At 41.2% G+C, this 21,099-nt stretch overlaps 1 protein-coding gene across 13 annotated transcripts in view; it reads right to left on the reverse strand.

Moving 5' to 3' along the window:
* The window catches only part of MTA1 (metastasis associated 1), a 635,520-nt gene that overhangs the window by 277,121 nt on the left and 337,300 nt on the right, over positions 1–21,099 (reverse strand). For all 13 annotated transcript variants that reach the window (XM_077465019.1, XM_077465018.1, XM_077465021.1 and 10 more), the window contains exon 14: positions 20,350–20,539. In XM_077465019.1, coding sequence (XP_077321145.1) covers positions 20,350–20,539 — 190 coding nt within the window. The remainder of the gene's footprint in view (positions 1–20,349; positions 20,540–21,099) is intronic.

A 21,099-nucleotide genomic window follows, 5' to 3' on the forward strand; every position in this document is an offset into this window, starting at 1 on the left:
TATAGTATCTGAACGGATCAATATCTGATCAGATCTATACTAGCGGGTTAGCGGAATCAGCCCAGATACCTGTTAGCACTTGCGTTTTGCCCCTCCGCCCAGCCCAGCCCACCAAAGTGCAGTATTGATCGATCACCGTCACTTACACTTACAAAACACTAAACACATAACCGCATTGTTCGCAGAGTCAGGCCTGATCCCTGCGATCACTAACAGTTTTCTTGGTAGCGTTTGAGTGAGTCTCACTAGTGTACCAGTAAATTTTGAGCCCAAAATGGCAAATCAAAGGTACAGTAGTGAAAAGGCTGACATGTTTCTGAGCATGACAGATAGTGAAGAGGAAGTCACTCATCTGTCAGATTCAGGCTCAGAATATGATCCTGTAGACGAGAGGGACTCCATGACAGATAGCTCTCATGATGTAGTTGTGGTTCCTGCCAAGGACAGACGAACCAGACCCCGATCTTCTGCTGTTGTTGAGGTGCAATAACCGCAGGGCTCTCATATGGAGCAGAGAAGTACTAGTGCCTCTCATTTTTCTGGTGAACTGGCAAGCACCAGCGGCCTAGTACACCCTGGTCATACAACCAGCACTGCATGTGGCGAATCACATAAGTGCAGTTCAAGCTGGCAAGCACAAGTAGTGTCCCACTGCCACCAAGAAAACAAAGACAGGCCCGTTGTGCCCATAGTTTCCTTCCTGCAGAATTCACTAATCCCAATTGGGAACCCACCACTTCTGCAGCACCCGTACTACCCCCATTCACTGGCCAACCCGGAATTCAGGTGGAAACCGTTCCTTTTAGGTCACTTGATTTTTATTCGCTGTTTTTCTCCGAAGAGATCTATAGATCTATTGTGGACCAAAGCAATTTATATGCTGGTCAATTCATCACCGCTAATCCCCAGTTGTCCCTTGTCAGAGATTGAAAATCAATTATGGTTTGCGAATTCAAGAACTTTCTGGGCCTATCCCTCGACATGGGCATAGTTAAAATGAGTACATTGTGGTCATATTGGTCCACTGACCCAATTTACCATATGCCCCAGTTCTCTGCCTCCATGGCCAGGGCACGATACGAACAGATCTTGCGGTTTGTGCATTCAAAGACAATGGACTGGATCCTTCCTTAAATTCCAGGAAGAGATCGTCAGAGCCCTTCTGTTTCCAGACGGTGCCCCCCTATCTAACGAGCCCCCCAAAGAAAATGTTGTGCCTGTAGAAAGCACAGATATAGGCATGACACCCGCTATTTTTGTCCCTCCTGTCTTGACAATCCTGGTCTTTGCATGGGTGAATGTTTTGAATGCTACCATAGTGGAGTTTTAACGGCGAGACTAGGACACACTTTCACAGGGTCTCCCAAGATGCCATTGCATTTTGAGAGACCCGAACCTGGAACCAAACTGTTACAGTTACAAATAAAGGTGTGCAAAAACAAAACAAAAAAAAAGTAAAAATTTAAAAAATAAAAAAAAACAAATAGTTGTTTTATTGCTCTCTCTCTATTGTTCTGCCCTTTTTTTACTGTATTCTATTCTGCAATGTTTTATTGTTAACCTTTGTTTTCAGGTACGCCATTTAGCTGCAGCGTGGATTTATTTATCTTGACAGCAACAGCGTTTGCTCCCACAATGCATAAAGCCATGACTCCAGCGCTGTAGGAAGCGACTTCACCACCACAGTTAAAAACAAAATGGTGCACGTATGCCCATCATTAGAAGTGGGTGGATGAAGGCAGGTATTCTAATGGTGGGCATACCCACCGATCAGCTGGACTGAGTGGTTATAGGAGGTGATTTCACCACCACAGTTAAAAAAAAAAAAAGAAAGAAAAAAAAAAGAAGAGTATATATGCTGAAGCATGTGGCAGCGGGGGTGGAGGATCAATTTGCTCCTAACTTTTGGGGCTGATGCTTCCATGCTTCAACATTTGTATATATATATTTTAAGCACAGGTTGTGTTTTAAAATGTTTTATTGTTTACCATGTTTTTTTTTGTATTTGCTTTGCAGGTATGGTATGTCTTACTGTTATACTGTAATGTTACTTTGTTTTATTGTTAACCATCATTTGCTTAGCTGGTACACCATTCAGCTGCAGAGCGAATTTATTTATCTTGACAGCAACAGCGTTTGCTCCCACGATACATAAAGCCGTGGACTCCAGCGATGTAGGAGGCGACTTCACCACCACAGTTAAAAACAAAATGGTGCATGTATGCTCATCATTAGAAGTGGGTGGATGAAGGCAGGTATTCTAATGGTACGCATACCCACCGATCAGCTGGACTGAGTGGTTATACCAGAATGATGCCTGCGGGTTTAGGTTTCATCTTGGTATTCTTTTCAGCCAGCAGTCGGCTTTCATGTAAAAGCAATTCTAGAGGCCAATTAGCCTCTGAACCGCTTTTAAAAGCAGTGGGAGGGACCTGTCACTACATATTGCTATCATAGGGGATATTTCCATTCCCTGAGATAATAAAAATTATAACAAAAAAAAAAGGAACAGTTTAAAAAGTAAAAGTAAAAAAAGCAAAATAAATAAGAAAAAAAACAAAACAATAAAGCACTCCTGTCCCCCCCTGCTCTCGCGCAAAGACGAATGCAAGGGTCGGTTTGGCGTCATATGTAAACAGCAATTGTACCATGCATATGAGGTGTCACCATGAATGTCAGATCGAGAAGTAGACCTCTGTAACTCTAAAGTGGTAACCTGTAAGGGCTTTTAAAAATGTATGTAGTTTGTTGTCACTGCACGTTTGTGCGCAATTTTAAAGCATTTCGTGTTTGGGATCCATGTACTCGGCCTAAGATTATCTTTTTTATTTCAAACATTTGGGCAATATAGTGTGTTTTAGTGCATTAAAATAAAAATAAAATTGTTTTTTCCAAAAAAAAAAAGCATTTAAAAAACAGATGCACAAATACTGTGTGAAAAAAAAAAAAAAACATGAAACACCCACCATTTTAATCTGTAGGGCCTTTATTTAATTTTATTTTTTAAAAGCAATTACATATATATATATATATATATATATATATATATATATATATATATATATGTATATAATGTTTGGGGGTTCAAAGTAATTTTGAGTAATGTGTGACATAAGCTTCTAAATGTTGTGCATAAAATGCCAGTTCAACCCCCCCCCCCCCCCCCCAAATGACCACATTTTGGAAAGTAGACATCCCAAGCTATTTACTGAGAGGCATGTCGAGTTCATGGAATATTTTTTTATATTTTGACACAAGTTGCGGGAAAAATACTTTTTTTTGCACAAAGTTGTCACTAAATGATATACTGCTCAAATATGCTATGGGCATATGTAAAAGTACACCCCAAAATACATTCTGTTGCTTCTCCTGAGCCTAGCTGCCTACGGGACCCCAAAAACCAAGCACTGACTTCAGGCTTTTGAAGGGTGTAAATTTTTGATTCAACTCCTCACTGCCTATCAGTTTTGGAGGCCATGGAATGGCCAGATGGCAAACCCCCCAAATTACCCCATTTTGGAAACTAGACACCCCCCAAGCCATTTGCTGAGAGGTATGGTGAGTATTTTGCAGCTCTTACTTTTTGTCACAAAGTTTTGAAAATTGACAAAAGAAAAAAAAAAAAATGTTTTTTCTTTTTATTCTTCATTTTCAAAAACAAATGAGAGATGCAAAATACTCCCCAAATAGCTTGGGGTGTCTACTTTCCAAAATGAGATCATTTGGGGGGGGGGGGTTGTGCCATCTTGGCATTTTATGGCCTTCAAAACCGTGATAGGTAGTGAGGAATGAAATCAAAAATGTATGCCCTTAGAAATCCTGAAGGCGTTGCTTGGTTTTCGGGGCCCCGTACTCGGCTAGGCTCCCAAAAATTCCCATACATGTGGTATCCCCGTACTCAGAAGAAGCAGCAAAATGTATTTTGGGGTGCAATTCCACATATAACCATGGAATGTGTAAGCAATATATCATTTAGTGACAACTTTGAACAAAATCACTTGGGACAAAAAAAAAATATATTCAATGGGCTCAACATGCCTCAGCAATTACGCTTATTGGAATTTTTTTTTTTACCAAAGACGTGTGGCTGAATACATTTTGGCCTAAATGTATGACTAAAATTGAGTTTAAATTTTTATTATAACAAAAAGTAGAAAATATTATTTGTTTTCAAAATGTTCGGTCTTTTTCCGTTTATATCGCAAAAAATGAAAATGGCTGAGGCAATCAACTACCATCAAAAGAAAGCTCTATCTGTGGGGAAAAAAGGACGCAAATTTCGTTTGGGTACAACATTGCATGACCACGTAATTACCAGTCACAGCAGCGCAGTGCCAAATTCTAAAAAGTCCTCTGGTCTTTAGGCAGCCAAATGGTCCAGGGCTTAAGTGGTTAAAATAACAAACATATCATACTTAACTCTATTGTGCAGCTCATTTTTGCACAGTGGTTTCAATCGTCCATTTCTGGGGTCCCCTGGCAGCTATCGTGGCTTCTCCCCGAATCAGATAATCCCCTAAGAGAAGCGCTCTCCCAGGGGGTTACCTTGTGGCCACACTCCCGAGTCCAGCATTTGCATTCATAGACACGCATGCCGGCCTAGACCCCACATCGTTGGATTTGATTGACAGCAGTGGGAGCCAATGGCTGCGCTGCAATCAATCTATCCAATCAAGAGCTGGGACCCCGTGGAGAGAGGGACAGCTTGTCCTCACCGAAGGAAGTATGGGGCACAGCTAAATAAAACGGGGGGCTAGGGGACCGGTCACTGCCAGGTGTTTGTTCACCTTAATGCACAGGATGCATTAAGGTGAAAAAACACAAAGGTTTACAACAACCCCTTTAAAGCATGTTATACAGCACAGTGCTTGTGCTATGCACTTTGGCCCCCTCTATCACCTGAAATACCTGGCTTATTCTGCCAGTTCTACCCTCCCCTCTGTACGCTGACCACGCTATATCAGGGCTGCTGAGCCCTGACACATTTGTCAGCCTACATGCCTCTGTCATACACTCCTATCTGCAGCTCTCCTGTCTCAGTCTGTACTCCTCCTCCCCCTGCCTGTCATATATCACTATATGCCCTCTGTCAGATAAAAAGCTGTGTCCTAGTGTCTATGCTTTATAACAAAGAAAATGATGATTTCTACCTGTTTTAACAGCGTCTACCAGCAATCACATGACTCCAGGCTCTCAGCTCCTCTCCTCCCTAGCTGATGTCAGTAGGGGAATCTTGGCCACGCACCACTGGAGATATCCCACTGGGAGAGCTGAGAGACTGGAGTCATCTTATTGCTGGGAGATGCAGTTAAAACAGGTAGAAATTGTTTTTTTTGTTTTGTTTTTTATAAAGCACAGGCACACTAGGATGAATCTTTTTATCTGACAGAGAGGATTATATAGAGATGAGATAGTGGCTTAACAATCACTTTAAAACATCCAATTACTGTATCGAATAAAACATGTTTCAAGGACTTCGATTTCCAGGTCATCGATTCAAGGTAATAAAACTGGTGTCTGTGGGTAAAAAGTGGTCATATGGCATATCCTTCACCTAGTTTCAGTATCTTCATGCCCGTACCACAACACTTGCCTGGCTCTGTTAAACTTTGATGCCTACCTTCAGCTTTACACTGTTCTATATGTAATGTAGCACAACTGGGAAACCTGGTCTATGTCTTGTTTTGACATTGATTTTGTTATACAATTTTCTCATTGTATGACTACCATTTTGTCGATGCGAATAGTGCATTCATTTTCAATAAAAATTAGTTTGGAATAAAAAATAAAAAAAAAGTTGCCACAGGCTAAAAAAGGTATTTAACATAACTCAAAAACTACATAAAAAAAACTTAAAACATACAGAAAGCAATCAAATATGCGAGAGAGAATTGTGCAAATAATAAAATAAATGTCAACTGCTACATTTTATTCTTCGCATATCCACACATACAAGCATGCATAGCCACAAAACGTGTTTTACTGTATTCAGTGGAATAAAATAATTGTATAAAGCAGACAGCTCATATCTATTCTTTGAAAAACCACTTCAGGAACCTCTGCTAATCATAACACATGTGGGCTTTTTTTTTGAGCTGACTTCTGAGAACCCCACAGAGCATTAAGGATGGATGGGACTGAGGCATAGAGAGTGACCATACTGGACCATGCGTGGAGACAGTTTTTCTCCCCCACACACAAAGGCCATATGTTCTCTCTCTCTCTCTCTCTCTCTCTCCCTCTCTTTCTCCCTCCCTCCCGGTGGGTGACCGCAGCCTCAAAATTTGTTTCTTTTTTGTGGAAACATTTTCTTCTAGTTTCTGAATTGATCTAGTAAACTAGAAGGACTCTCCCACCTCCCTCTCTTTTCTTTTCTCATGGACACTCAGAGACCCCTGGTAAGCTACTTTAGGATCCTTCGGTCTGATCTACTACCACACACTAGACCTTCTTGGGTAATAGGCTGGTACCTTCAGGTGAATTGATAATGCCAAAAATTTTAAGTCTAGAAGAAAAGGGGTGGGGGAGTAGGTTATATCAAGCTGATCTTTTTCACAACTATAGCTAAAAAATTTTTTACAGAGGACTTTACAATCCTTTTAAAGTGCGTCTCCAGCCATAACACTTTATTCGCTTCCTGTTAAAGCAGGAGTCCACCGGGACTCCGCGTTTTTTTTTTTTTTAAAAGCCAGCAGCTACAAATACTGCAGCTGCTGACTTTTAAAATAGTGACACTTACCTGTCCAGCGCGCCCGCGATGTCGGCACCCGAAGCCGATTGCTAGGTCGTCTGTCGGGTCCTGCTGCCGCCATCTTGGGTATGGGAATCAGGAAATGGAGCCTTTCGGCTTCATTTCCCGGTTCCCTACTGCGCATGCGCGAATTGCGCTGCGCAATAAGGACGCTCCCCGCTGCCTCTGGGAGCTGTGTGTTTCCCAGCAGGCAGCGGGGCACTTGCGGGAAGGGGCGGGCACTTGCGGAAAGGGGCGTAAGTTACGCCCCTTTCCGCAGAGAGCTGTCCCGGAAGTGGGTGCAGTTACCTGGATTATCCAGGTAACTGCACCCCCCTCCCCCCTGAAAGGTGCCGATTGTGGCACCGGAGGGGGGGAGGGTTCCGATGAGCGGAAGGTCCACTTTAGGGTGGACCTCCGCTTTAAGTCACAACAGCAAACGAGAAAAAATATTTTCAAAGTAAAGGAAAATCATCTGACAACGTGATCATGGGAAGTACTCATTGGAAGATTTCCACTCACTTTCTGTTGAGATGGAAGTTCAGGTTTTAAACAAAAAAGCAATACAATAATGCCTGTGAATAACGCAGACTCTACCTCTCATTTGTTTATTTTCATCCCTCATGGACTGAGGAGAGAACTGTAAATGGTACCATATTGCAAGCATGGCATGCCCCGTTTATGACAGCTTCTCTCAACCTGTATATATTGCATGCTAGTTAAGAGTTTTCTGTCACTTGGTTACCGTTTGCTTATATTTTCATGTTTGCCTTATATACGGTTTGCTGCTGTTGAATGGGATTTTGTCTCACTAGTTAAATCATCCAGAGCTGCAGAATCACCTGGCCATTTCACTCTACATATCATTGGACTTTTTTTGGACTCTGGTTTTAGTGAGCTTGTACTTTAAGTGCTGGAATGGTATACAGTATGTGTTTTTGTACATACAATTTTGAGGTTTATTACTTAAATCATACTTGAACTGATTTCTACTTCGAGTGTAACTCACCAATTAGGTTAACGCTGCTGCTGTATGTCTGCATTCGGTATCTGTTACAGTTTTGCAGCAAAACAATAGGAGAAGTGGATCACAAGAACAGATGGGTGGAACCTGTGTCCTGTAATGTTTATTTTTCTTTAAGAAAATGTTACCCCAGCTGTTTTCTTTGTATTGCTTCCTTTGTGTGAAATAGCTGATGTTTCTGCCAGTCCTGATTTCCTATTGAAAACTTACCACACTAGCCATGAAAGCGCAGCGTGGTCTGTTCTCTGACTCTAATTAAGCTTGTGCTGGCACCCCCCCCCCCCACCATTCACTGGGAAGATCTGTGTTCTGAGGTTTCTTCTCCGCTAGCTCTCTGAGCTCCTTATGCAGCTGAGAACAAAGGGTGTGTTATTGCTTCTAAATAATATAAAAATTCTACCTCCCTATTTTTTCCATGTAAACACAAAAGTTTTACCTTTCGCTTCTATTTATTTATTTTTTCTTAAAAAAAATATTTTATTGTTTTATAATATAAACAGTTATGCATACCAATACTTCCTCTTTTCATCTTACCATCCACCCCTCCCCCTCCACCTATCCCCTCCTAAGAATTGTTAAACACCCATCAAAAACCTCATGTACTCCTCCCCCTTCTCCCCTACTCCAAGAAAAAGGTGAAGGGGAAAAAAGCAACTACTATGATTAGTTTCTAAAAAAACACTCATAATAAAAGGCTTATACAACCAACATAACCAACACGAACCTTTCATTTTCCCCTATGGGGGGATCCCCAGTCTATCCAACCACGGCCCTCATATTCTTATAAACTTACCATAATTACCCTGCTTTATAAAGAACACTCTCTCATTCCCTATTATTAAACTTACCTTCACTCGCCACGTCTCGACTGATGGCGGAAAACGCGCCTGTCAATGTTGTGCAATTAGCTTCCTCGCCAGGAATAAACACCTTAGAACGGTTTCTACATTTTTTTGAGCGCTTCCCCCTTCAATTAACCCTGAGAGGCAAATACCAACCGTCGCATCCAAAGCCATCTTAAAAGTGTTATTGATCTCATCTATTATGTTTGTCCAATATCTGAACAGCTTCGGACATTTCCAGAACATATGAATAAAATTGCCAGTTAATCCGCATCTTGGGCACTGGTCATTATCACGCCATCCCAGTTTAAACATTTTCTCAGGAGCATAATACACGCAATGAAAAAAATAAAGATGTGATATTCTATGAGAAGGGGAGATTGAGACAAGTATTCCTTGTTTAAGAACCCGGCCCCATTTCACATTTGACAATGGCCCAACTTCACGTTCCAAATTATCCCTATTCTTGGTCGGGCACTTTGATTTCTCTTTCTATCTCCAAATCTGGCATACAGTCGAGATATTACTCCCTTAGATGAACCCAGGGACATTAATTGTGTAAGAATTGGAATTTGAGTCCACTGCACTCTTTGAGATCTAAATTGTTTCTGAATTGCATGCCTGACCTGGAGATATTTGTAAAATGATTTACTAGGTAAATTCAATTCCTGTTTCAAACTAGCAAATGATTTCATTACATTACCTTCATATAATTGGCTCAAACAAGTTATCCCTTGGGTCACCCATTCTCTAGATCTTTCAACTTTAGATAACTCGATCAAGTTCCTATTGTCCCACAGGGGGGCCAGTTTTGATAACCCCTGGTATCCCAGCATAACCCTCGTCGTTTGCCAGAGTTTAACAATTAACTTTATTGTTGGGCACCATGTTACAAATGACTTTGCCTCTAGGGCCTCAAACAGTGTGTTATGTGGGCATCCTACCAACATCAATTTACCACTGGGGTTACCCCCATTCAAACCCCCTCCCCCTGATAGATGTTGTAGCTGGGAGGCCCAGAAGTACAATCTCGGGCAAGGGACCGCCAACCCCCCCCCCCCTCCGGCGGCAGCTGCAGCGTCCACAAGCAAATCCTAGGCTGCCTTCTCCAAATTAGGTCTCTAAATAGAGATTCCATTCGCTTAAACCACTTAGGACCTATGCATGATGGAGCATTATGGAGAAGGTATAGAATCTGGGGCAGCCGTATCATTTTAATAAGGCTGCAGCGCCCTGCCACCGAAAGGGGAAGGCGGCTCCAAACATCTACCTTGCGTTTCCATTTTAATAACAAGGGAGCTACATTATCTTCAAGGTACATGTTTACATCCTTGGCAATCCAAAACCCCAACTTTGCTTCTATTTTAAACTGACAGTTGTTTTACAAGGGTCCACATACTCTGGGTTTTCAAAATAGCCTTGCCTTTGTGCAACAGACAAGAAAGAGTTCTTTTGACCAAGCCCCTTTTTGCGATTCGGCACTCCGTCTCTAACTGACAATTGCGTGGTCCTGCGATGTGGCTCCCAAACAAAATTGGCATCCTTTTTTTTCCCACAAACAGAGCTTTCTTTTGGTGGTATTTGATCACCTCTGCAGTTTTTAATTTTTGTGCCAACAAAAATAGAGCAACAATTTTGATAAAAATTCAATATTTTTTACTTTTTGCTATAATAAATATCCCCAAAAATATATATATAAAAAAAATATTTTTTTCCCCTCAGTTTAGGCCGATACGTATTCTACATATTTTTAGTAAAAAAAAAAAAAAAACGCAATTAGCGATTATTGATTGGTTTGCGCAAAAGTGATAGCGTTTACAAAATAGGGGATAGTTTTATAGCATTTTTATATATTTTTTGTTTTACTAGTAATTGTGGCGATCAGCGATTTTTTTTTGTGACTGCGACATTATGGCAGTCACATCGGATATTTTTGACACATTTTTGGGACCATTGCCATTTATACAGCAATCAGTGCTATTTAAATGCACTGATTCCTGTGTAAATGACACTGGCAGTGAAGGAGTTAACCACTAGGTGGCAGTGAAGGTGTTATGTATGATATGTGTTTTTAGTTTTTGTGTTTTTTAATTGTAGGGGGCATGGCCTGGCATGTGACATCACTGATCGTCCTTCCCTATAAAAAGTGAACAGACGATTGGTGACAGCCACACTAGGAAGCACGGTGAGAGGTTTGTTTACACAGACCTCTCCTTGTTCTTCAGCTCTGTGACCCGATGTGGGACACCATCGGCGATCGGGTCCGCTGGTCCCGCGGCCACGGTCACGGAGCTCAGGACCGGGACCGCCGGCGGCACGCTCCCGACCCACGGCTGGGCACTTAAAAAACAACGTACAGGTACGTGCTTGTACCCAGCCATGCCATTCTGCCGACGTACATCGGCATGAGGCGGTCCTTAAGTGGTTAAAGTTAATGTTACTGATTTGGAAATTCACCTCACATAGGTGATGGCTATGAGGAAGGCAATTTTGTTAAAGTGGTAGTATGGTAAATTTTTTAACTTTTACCTACAGGAAAGCCTATAATAAGGCTTACCTGTAGGTAAAAAAAATATCTCCTAAACCTGTACGGTTTAGGAGATATTCCCCTCGGTATGCGCCGCTGACTGCAGCGGCGCATGCGCACAAGGGGGTTCTCTCTGTGAAAATCCGGCAGCGCTCGTGCGGCCGGACTGAAATCTCCCGCGCGCATGCGCGGGAGTGACGATATCGCGGCTCCGGCCACTCACAGCGCCGGAGCCGCGATACCCGGAAGAGACGCCGAGGGAGCATGTCGGCTCCCTCGGCGTGGATCGGGCCAGATGTCGGGGCCTCGTTCTAAGGTAAGTATTTCATAATGAGCTAGTATGCGGTGCATACTAGCTCATTATGCCTTTTGCTTTGCAGGTTTAAAAAAAAATAAAAAAAAATTGCGGGTTTACTACCGCTTTAAGTAAATATAGACAGAGAAATATAGACGATAGGTTCCAAGGGCAGTTTCGGAAGAAATGGCAGAACCAGGAAGAGATACCATGGTGTTATTGGATTACATACAGGGAAAATAATGTGAGCAACACCCTGTACAAAAAAGGAAGGAGTGAGAGGCAAGCAGTCTTTGAAAAACCTCCAGGGCTAAGTTTTAACCCTTGATGTTACTCAAGGCCAAATGCGGATTTAGACCATATTGAAGAAAAGACAGGATCAGTCCCAGAGTACTTTGCATCATGGAAATTATGCTTTCCAGATAAGGAGAAGTCGATTTTCAGACTTAGGGATAACCTACTTAAACAGATCCCTGTCACTCAGAACCTTAGCTTTAACAATCAGGCCATTAAAACCAGCAAATGAAAAGTACGGTGGTTATCCATAGAGAGTCTGCTAGGAGTCTGACAGGGTCCAAGTACACTATGTATAAATACATAAGTGGTCCATATAGTGAGCTTGGTGCAGAGATATTTACTTCAAGGTCATTACAAAAGGACAAGGGGTTACTCTTTGCAGATATTAGCATTAGTAATACAATTAGGGATTGCTGATCCAGGGAGTATCCAATTGCCTTATGTGGGATCAGTTAGAAATTTCCCACGCTGGAGCATATTGGACCATAATTCATAAGGATTATTTTGCCTTCCTCTGGATCAACTGTGGGAATGGGATTCTGTATATAGTGGTTTTCTGTTTATTCACTCTATTTTCTTTTTAACTAAATTGCATCTTTTCTCAACCTACTTATGCAGTGTCTGGCTGGGTTAGTACTGTTATGAGAATTCATGCAATACACTTCCATCTCAATCCTGCAGAGTAGGCAATGAAGGTGTTTCAGGATCAGGTTGAACTGATCCACTGAGTCACCAGGACATCCACTGTAAAAGCTAGATAATTCCTGGACCGGGAGTCAAACCTGCAAGCTAAGGGGTCCACGTCTGGCAACCCCACCCGTGACTGAGGTCTTGAAACACCTCGGGATAAAAAGACCACTTTCCAAAGTCCAGAAGTTTACTTTTCTCCCTTGATAAAAGTTGTTTAGTGATCCCTGTATGAAAGAAGACCAACATTTGGGTTAAAGGGTCCTTCATATATGCACAGAAAGCAGTGTGATTCTGAATATTTGGCAAATATTATCCACTAGCTTGTCAACATAGTAGAGTAGGGCCACTGTGTTTAGAAGACATTAGAATCTATAAGCATAGATCAAAGGTTCCTGAGACCTTAGACCGGACATCCAAGGTCTGGCAAATTGACATTGCAGCAATGGCAGGGAGGGGGCTTTGACAGTACCCAGTTTCTTTAACTATCTTTTTGCCGGACAAATGGTATTCGCTCAATGCTGGTTAATGACTCATTGTGATAATGCCACAGTATCTCTTGAGATGGCGGTTGTTGGCTTCTATGAGGCCTTGACCCAAATGGTAGACAAGGGGTCCAAAATCCCCCTTTGCGCTAACCTGCTCCATTTTTCTTAAAGCCTGGGGTATTGTTTATAGTTTGTGCCCCACCTGCCTCTCCACACACTCCGTTGTGGAAAAACCCAAATCTAGATAAAAGTTTACACCTATCCTGATCCCATTTTATGGACCTGGTTTAGAATCCGAATGTTCAAAAGCATAGTTAGAAATGGGACGCTGTTTACCAGTGAGCTCAATTCTTTGTATCATCTGCCTAATACTGATTTATTTCGATCCTTACAACTCCTGCATGCTTTTCAAATTTGGGGCTGACTGACTTACCCTCCTGTCATGTGAGCTGCAGCATTTACAGATAAATAATTCTCTAAGACACTTTCAACCATTTCTAAACAAATATTTACAGAAGGAAGCACATTGTTGCAATAATGTATATCGGCATGGAATACTGATGTCCCCAGAATCTACTTCACTCCAGCTAAACTTGAAAGAATCTATAGAAATCAATCCTCCTGCTAGCGTTGCTCTTCCGTGCATGCCAATTTCCTTAATATTTTATTTATATTATATTTATTGCATATTACCAATCATTAGGTGTGGTGGAAGCATACTTTTTTTTTTTTTAGACTCTCTAGCTCCTATAAATACTATCCACCCTCACTGTATTCAGTATTTAATACTCTGAAATCTAATCTCCTGTGGGTGGACTAGGGTTGAGTTATTTCATTTTTTTTTCTTTTTTGCTTGACCTAATTTAAATTTATAGGGTTGAGAAGTAGTGAGGTGCAGTGTGGTGTACAATCATTAATCATTTAACATTTTACTCTGTACTTTTGGTTGAGGGTTGTACTGTACTAGTCACAGAGGTGGAGTTAATTTTACACTTTTTTATTTTTTTCTGTACAATACTGCTTAAAAATCAATAAAATGAACTTGACAGGAAAAAAAAGTAAGAGTCCAAACACTGAATTTTGAGGTAAACCACTAACACTTTAGACCAGAGTATGAATCATTAAAGTGGTATTAAAACCAAAAATGTAATATATTGCATATTACCAATCATTAGGTGTGGTGGGGGCATACTTTATGTAAGCTGCTTTCACACTGCAGCGCTTATAAAAACGCAATGAGTATTTAAAAAATACATACTGCGTCTTAAAGGAGTTGAATGTAGCGCATAAAGCTTTGAATAGCTGGTTGTTAAAGCGGCGTTCCACGCAGAAGTTTAACTTCCGCTTATTGCCCCCCCCCCCCCCGGTGCCACGTTTGGCGGGGGGTGGGTGGTGGGATTGCTTACATCCTCACTAATCGCTAAGGAAGCCAACGTGTGCCCAATAATGCACCAAACCATATTTAGATGTATTTTTGGTGAATTTCCCATTGACTTCAATGGAAGGTGCATCTTTGCAAGGACTTTTCAAAGAATGCATGCAGGACTTGCAGCACAACAATGTGAAAGTTTCATAGGCTTTAAAGGTAAGTCCTTTTTCATGTGCTTTTGTGCCATGTTCCAGATCGGCAAAAGCGCATCAGTAGGATAAGGGTCTTAGACATTTTTTCCTTTGTTTTCCTACGTGATCGGGCCAGTGACACTTTAGAGTGCCCCCACTCTGAATGAATGAGCTTAGGGGGCACCTTTGGACAGCAGCATTGTCGGTTATAACATTTTATAAGCATTTATAGTAAACTGTTTTTCCCTTTAAGGATAAAGGTTTTATATAAATAAAAGCTGGACATTGTAAGCATCCATGCTAGTGTTAATTTGTTTGTCTCATATCTGTATCTGATACATTCTGCTGGAGAGCTTTTTCTTTTGAAAAACAGGCTTACATGCTAGATCACCAGGTAACAATAGAAGAAATTAAGTCTAAAAAAAGAATATATAATGCAGTTTAATATTTCTTTGATGTAATTGCTGCATTCAATAGGTGTTGGGTTTAACACCACATAAATCACTAGTCTCTGACTAGTCTTTTAGCCAGTTTTGTATTGATTTACAGACTTCCAAGACTCTAGACTTTAGCTTACACATTAGTTGTGTGGAGATCTGTGTCAAATGCTTAGCCAAGTCCAAGTATAATATATCCACAGCTTTATCTAGGTTTTGCTTGCTTCTCCATAAAAAGAAAGCAGACATAGTGGCAGAGAATTCCACCCTAGATTAAACAGAAGAGGGAGTGGTCCCCAAGAGGATTAAGGAAGACTCTCAGGAGTGTTGTGGCAGGGAACAGTGGTCCAGGTTATTGGTGTCAAGTTGTTTAATTGAGCTGCGACCACAAAAAAAAAAACTTGACTTGTGCCCTTGGTTCCCACAAAAGCAGTCCAGGGATGAAGAGGTAGGAATAGGGAAAAATTTGCTTCAACTGGCTCTTGCCCCCTCTAGTGAGCACACACACCAAAATTTCTTTAGATACAAGGTTCTATGTTGATTCCTTGGCACACAGTTCACATATGTGAATTGGATGCATTTTCCGCATCCAATTCGCATTACAGGTGTGTGTCTGGCTTTCAATAGAGCCAGTTTAAAATGGGGCAGTCATGGTCTGCATTTAAAATGGGCCTTGTGCATCTTTGGTTCCGACTCTGGTGTGAAATCAGGCAAAAATTTGGACCAGAAATAGGTGAACGTGTGTGTGTGGAGGGGTGTGCACCAGACCACATGCAGTGAGCTGTAGCCATAGCGTATTATATTACCCAGCCTAAAGCATTCTGCAGCCGACTCACATGTTGCACAAAGGGGTCTATGAGACAGCCTTCAGCAGGGCACATTACAGGCCAACTCCACGTCTTCTTCTCAGTGGGATCCAGGAGTGGTTTCCACGGCAGTGCCGAGAATCAACTCATCCATAAATCTGCAAAATTAGTCCTTTCTGACCTCTGCTGCAACTAAAAAAAAAATGTTGCTAGAAGAAAAAAAATCTCTCAGAGGAGAAATTATATCCTTTTCTTCTAGAGTACCAACAAAAACTGAAGCATATACAGTGCCTTGTAAAAGTATTCAACCCCCTTGGCTTCTTACCTTATTTGCTACATTACAGCCTTTAGTTCAATGTTTTTTTTATCTGAATTATATGTGATGGAACAGAACACAATAGTCTAAATTGGTGAAGTAAAATTAGAAAAATATATACATGAAACTATTTTTCAGAAATAAACTGATAAATGGCATGTGCGTATGCATTCACCCCTTTGTTATGAAGCCCATAAAAAGCACTGGTGTAACCAATTACCTTCAGAAGTCACATAATTAGTGAAATGATGTCCACCTGTGTGCAATCTATGTGTCACATGAGCGGTCATTACATATACACACCTTAAAGGCCCCAGAGGCTGAAATACCTAAGCAAGAGGAACCACTAACCAAACACTGCCATGAAGACCAAGGAACTCTCCAAACAAGTATGGGACAATGTTGTTGAGAAGTACAAGTCAGGGTTAGGTTATAAAAAATATATCAAAATCTTTCATGATCCCTAGCAGCACCATCAACTATCATATCATAACAAAATGGAAAGAACATGGCACAGCAGCAAACCTGCCAAGAGACGGCCACACACCAAAACTCACAGACCAGGCAAGGAGGGCATTAATCAGAGGCAGCACAGAGACCTAAGGTAACCCTGGAGGAGCTGGTGAGCTTCGCAGCAGAGTCTGGAGTATCTGTACATAGGACAACAATAAGCTATACACTCCATAGAGTTTGGTTTTATGGCAGAGTGGCGAGAAGAAAGCCATTTACTTTCAACAATGTATGGAGGAAGGTGCTCTGGTCTGATGAGACTAAAATTTTACTTTTTGGCCATCAAAGAAAACGCTATGTCTGGCGTAAACCCAACACATCACATCACCCAAAGAACACCATCCCCGCAGTGCAACATGGTGGTGGCAGCATCATGCTGTGGGAATTTTTTTCGGTAGTCGGGACTGGGAAACTGGTCAGCGTTGAGGGAAAGATGGATGGTGCTAAATACAGGGATATTCTTGAGCAAAACCTGTACCACTCTGTGCGATTTAAGGCTAGGACAGAGGTTCACCTTCCAGCAGAACAATGACCCCAAACACACTGCTAAAGCAACACTTGAGTGGTTTAAGGGGAAACATGTAAATGTGTTGGAATGGCCTAGTCAAAGCCCAGAGCTCAATTTAATAGAAAATCTGGGGTCAGACTTCAAGATTGCTGTTCACAAGCACAAACTATCCAACTTGAAGGAGCTGGAGCAGTTTTGTAAGAAGGAATAGGTAAAATCCCAGTGGTAAGATGTGGTAAGCTTATAGAGACGTATCCAAAGCGACTTGGAGCTGGGATAGCCACAAAAGGTGACTCTACAAAGTATTGACTTTAGGGTGGTGAATAGTTATGCACACTTACTTTTTCTGTTATTATGTCCTAATTTATTATTTTTATTGTGAAGCAAACAAAAAAAACATCTTCAAAGTTGTGGGCATGTTCTGTAACATGAATACTTTTGCAAGGCACTGTAGGGAGTGGAAGGCGGTTATTATAGACTGATTTTACACTGATGCAACAAAAAAAAAAAAAAAAGGAAAAATGTTGATCTGTGCTTGGATCCTATAATATTAGCAGCTGAGCACCATACCCTTGATACTAGGCATGTATAAAACAAAAAAGAAAGTGCAGTGCTAGGCATGTTAGCTTAAATTAACAAAATAAATCCCTATGTGATAAATCAAACTCATATGAATAATGCCGAATATGTGCAAATTAATAAATCAGTTTAAAAAAGTGTTCATAAAGGAAAATCCCGACAGAGTTCCATGCTGAGTGGAAAGGAAATCCAAAGATAGCAAACGTGACACCGAGTTATAATCTCACTGGAAGCTTACCAGAAGGCAAGCGACCCCTCTCACTCTTACTCTGCTTGAATATCCACTCAGGTGACCCCAGGCCGCAAAACAGCAATGGAAGGCAAAAAATTCTTCAGGATGTCAAGCCAAACAGATCCTCTTTCATGTTCAGATATATATGCAAGAAACAGGCTCCATATAGTAGAGATTGTACAAACATTTCATTTATTATAAAAAGTAGTGCACTTACTGTACATTAAAACAGAGTTAAAAGGCATGATTCACATCGACCATAGACAGTTTATCTACCCTTCTCTGCCAATTCCTCCACTGGCTCACCCAACAAATTAAAGTCAAAATACTAACAATAACTTGCAGAGCCATCCACAACTCAGCCCCAGCTACATCACTAACCTAGTCTCAAAATGCCATGCTCGCCTTCAGGACTCCCCTAGCCTCTCCCATCCTCTGGAACTCCTTACTCCAATCCGTCTATTTCCTACTCTGTCCTCTTTTAGACAAGCCTTAAAAATTCTTCTCTTCAAAGATGCCTATTCAGTCTCTACCTAACAACTGTACTTTTACTTTCCCCATCAGCTCACCCCCCATAGTTCTTACCTTTTTGTATCTTTTGACCCTGCCTCTTAGATTGTAACCTCCAACGAGCAGGGCCCTCCGATTCCTCCTGTATTAAATTATATTGTAACTGTACTGTCTGCCCTTATGTTGCAAAGCATGGCATACAAGGTGCTATATAAATTCTGTATAATACTAATCAGTTTGTGGACCATTTTTAGGCATATTAGATGGAAAAGCTTTCTTTGTTTTGGCAGATCCACGGTGTAGTGGGCAAACACTAGGAGCTTGCAGCTGTCTGAGGTCAGGATTATGTTGTGTAAACCCTAAGGATCTGTGATCTGTCGGCAAAGTCCAGGTAACGATCACAAAACTTAGCGTTTCAGCATCTGACCTGTCTCCAGGCAGTGGGCTCTTTATATTTTCAAAACAATGTCTATTCCTAGCATCACAAATGGGATTTGTAAATCTTGGTAGCTCACTTAAGAGGTCAGAGTCTAGAAGTCCAAAAATTCTTAAATCGTTCAGCTGAACCTTGGTCTAATGGTCTAACTTGTCCATTAGGACGAGAAATCAGTTTTCAGTGGTTTGTGAGAAAGATTAGATGAATTCCAGGGGTGCTCACAATGTTGTTTACCTTAGTCTCAATTTCAGGCTGTCTCTTGGCATGTTTGTAGATCACAGGCTGGCAAGGCTGCTCCTGTGCGTGTCTATCCCATCGAAAATCAGGAAGTTGGTGAATTGGGTTAAAATGTTTGGTTAGAGTAAAACTAGCCAAAATGTTTTTTTTATTTTTGATAGACTCATAAATGCTTAGCACTGCTATAATTTTAACTGCTCTGTGTCCATATGTGTGAAGGACTGCCTCACCACCCAGAGGTCTGTGGGACAGGAAGAGAGGGGGATATCTATAATAGAAGCTTGTACAGTAATCATTTTTTCAGGAAGGATTTTACTCATGTTGTGGAGAATTTGTCTTATGCAGTCATTACTACCACAAGTGAGGGAGCGATTTCCCCAAATGAGATAGGAACAAAAAGGCCGATAGAGATTCTAAACCTTCCCCACTTTTTTCAAAACAAAAACATGTTGTGGTTGGAAATGCACTTTAAAATTCTTAGGATCAAACTATGGCTTGTTTGGAAAAAACAAACAAAAAACATATGAACAGCTGTAGTAATTGGTGTAAGCTATATATTTTTTATATATAAAGAGAAACCATTATATTTAATTGACACAATTTTATCCTTTGGACTGTTCTGTTTTAGCATCCATGCTTGAAAACTCCCTTTTGAAAAAAGTTATAATTCCTTTTGTACTAACCATATTACAGGAATAATATTTAAAGCGGAGTTCCACCCAGAAATGGAACTTCTGCTTATTCGATCCTCCCCCCCATCCCGTGTCACATTTGGCACCATTCGAGGGGGGGGGGGGGGCAGATACCTGTCTAATACAGGTATTTGCTCCCACTTCTGGCGAAAGATCGTAGCAGTATCCACAGTGATTTACGCCATGTCTGGCCCATCCTCCATTCCCCCCGCTGTCTTCTGGGAGACACACAGGTCCAAGAAGACAGCAAGGACCAGTCAGAAGACGCAGCACGACTTGCGCATGCGCAGTAGGGAAACAGACTGTGAAGCTGCAAGGCTTCCCTTACTTAAGATGCAGGCGCCTCCAACTGGAGCCAAGGGACAGGTCGGCTTCGGGTGACGACATCATGGGTGCCCTGAACAGTTAAGTGTCCTTATTTTAAAAGTCAGCAGCTACAATATTTGTAGCTGCTGACATTTATTAAATTTTTTTGCAGGCAGAACTCCACTTTAAAAAGTTAACACCAACATGTGATAACAAGGTTCACCTTCTGTTTTCATTTCACTGGGCTGCCAACCCACACTTAATACAAGTAGCACCCATTAGACATAATGAAAACATATTCAATGTTATTTCCGTTCTTAAAATACCTACACTCTGCTTTGATAGCAGCACTGTTGATGGGCATGTATGGATGTCTTGCAGCATACTGTGGGCGGAAGATATCCCGGCATATCCGCCTAGCAATTCTTGTCAGCTTTGTAGTATGTAGATAAAATGCTTGACGTGTTTTCATTGCAAATTTTGGACTTCCGCTGGCTCTCATAGGGAGACCATGAGGACTCTTATGTGGAAAGAGAAAATAAAATCACTAGAGACACAGGAGGAAAAAATATCTTTGTAAAGCCAATATTTATGCAACACAATATGAAACTCAATTCACTGTTTTTTTCTCCATTTTTGGATAGAGTGCGGAAAGTTTAAATTATAGGAATTTGGATTCTGTCTGCATCATATTTGCACCTCACTTTGTGTCCTGGGGATCACCATGACATTGCTGTGAGATAACCTTTTTATTTCACCTTAATGGAGTGCATGTTGCCCACATATGCTGCTGAAGAATCCCCTAAAAGCTGGAAATAGTAACACAGGCTCCATATATATATATATATATATATATACACACAGACATACATTATATATATATATATATTACAGGTAAGCTGTTATAAAAATCCTATTTTCTTTCTTGTGCATCAAAGGACACAGAGCCTATATTTATTCTTATTTAATCTAGTATTTATTAGTGGGATGTCGCATAGCAATGCTACTTGAGGGGAGGGAGACACAACCCGTAGGGCAGCCCCAGACCTTGAGGACTTATACTGCTGCCAGCAGCACACT

Source organism: Lithobates pipiens, unplaced genomic scaffold, assembly GCF_037356315.1.
Source record: "Lithobates pipiens isolate NorthernLeopardFrog02 unplaced genomic scaffold, aLitPip1_a1.2 Scaffold_30, whole genome shotgun sequence".
Classification (NCBI taxonomy): Eukaryota; Metazoa; Chordata; class Amphibia; order Anura; family Ranidae; genus Lithobates; species Lithobates pipiens.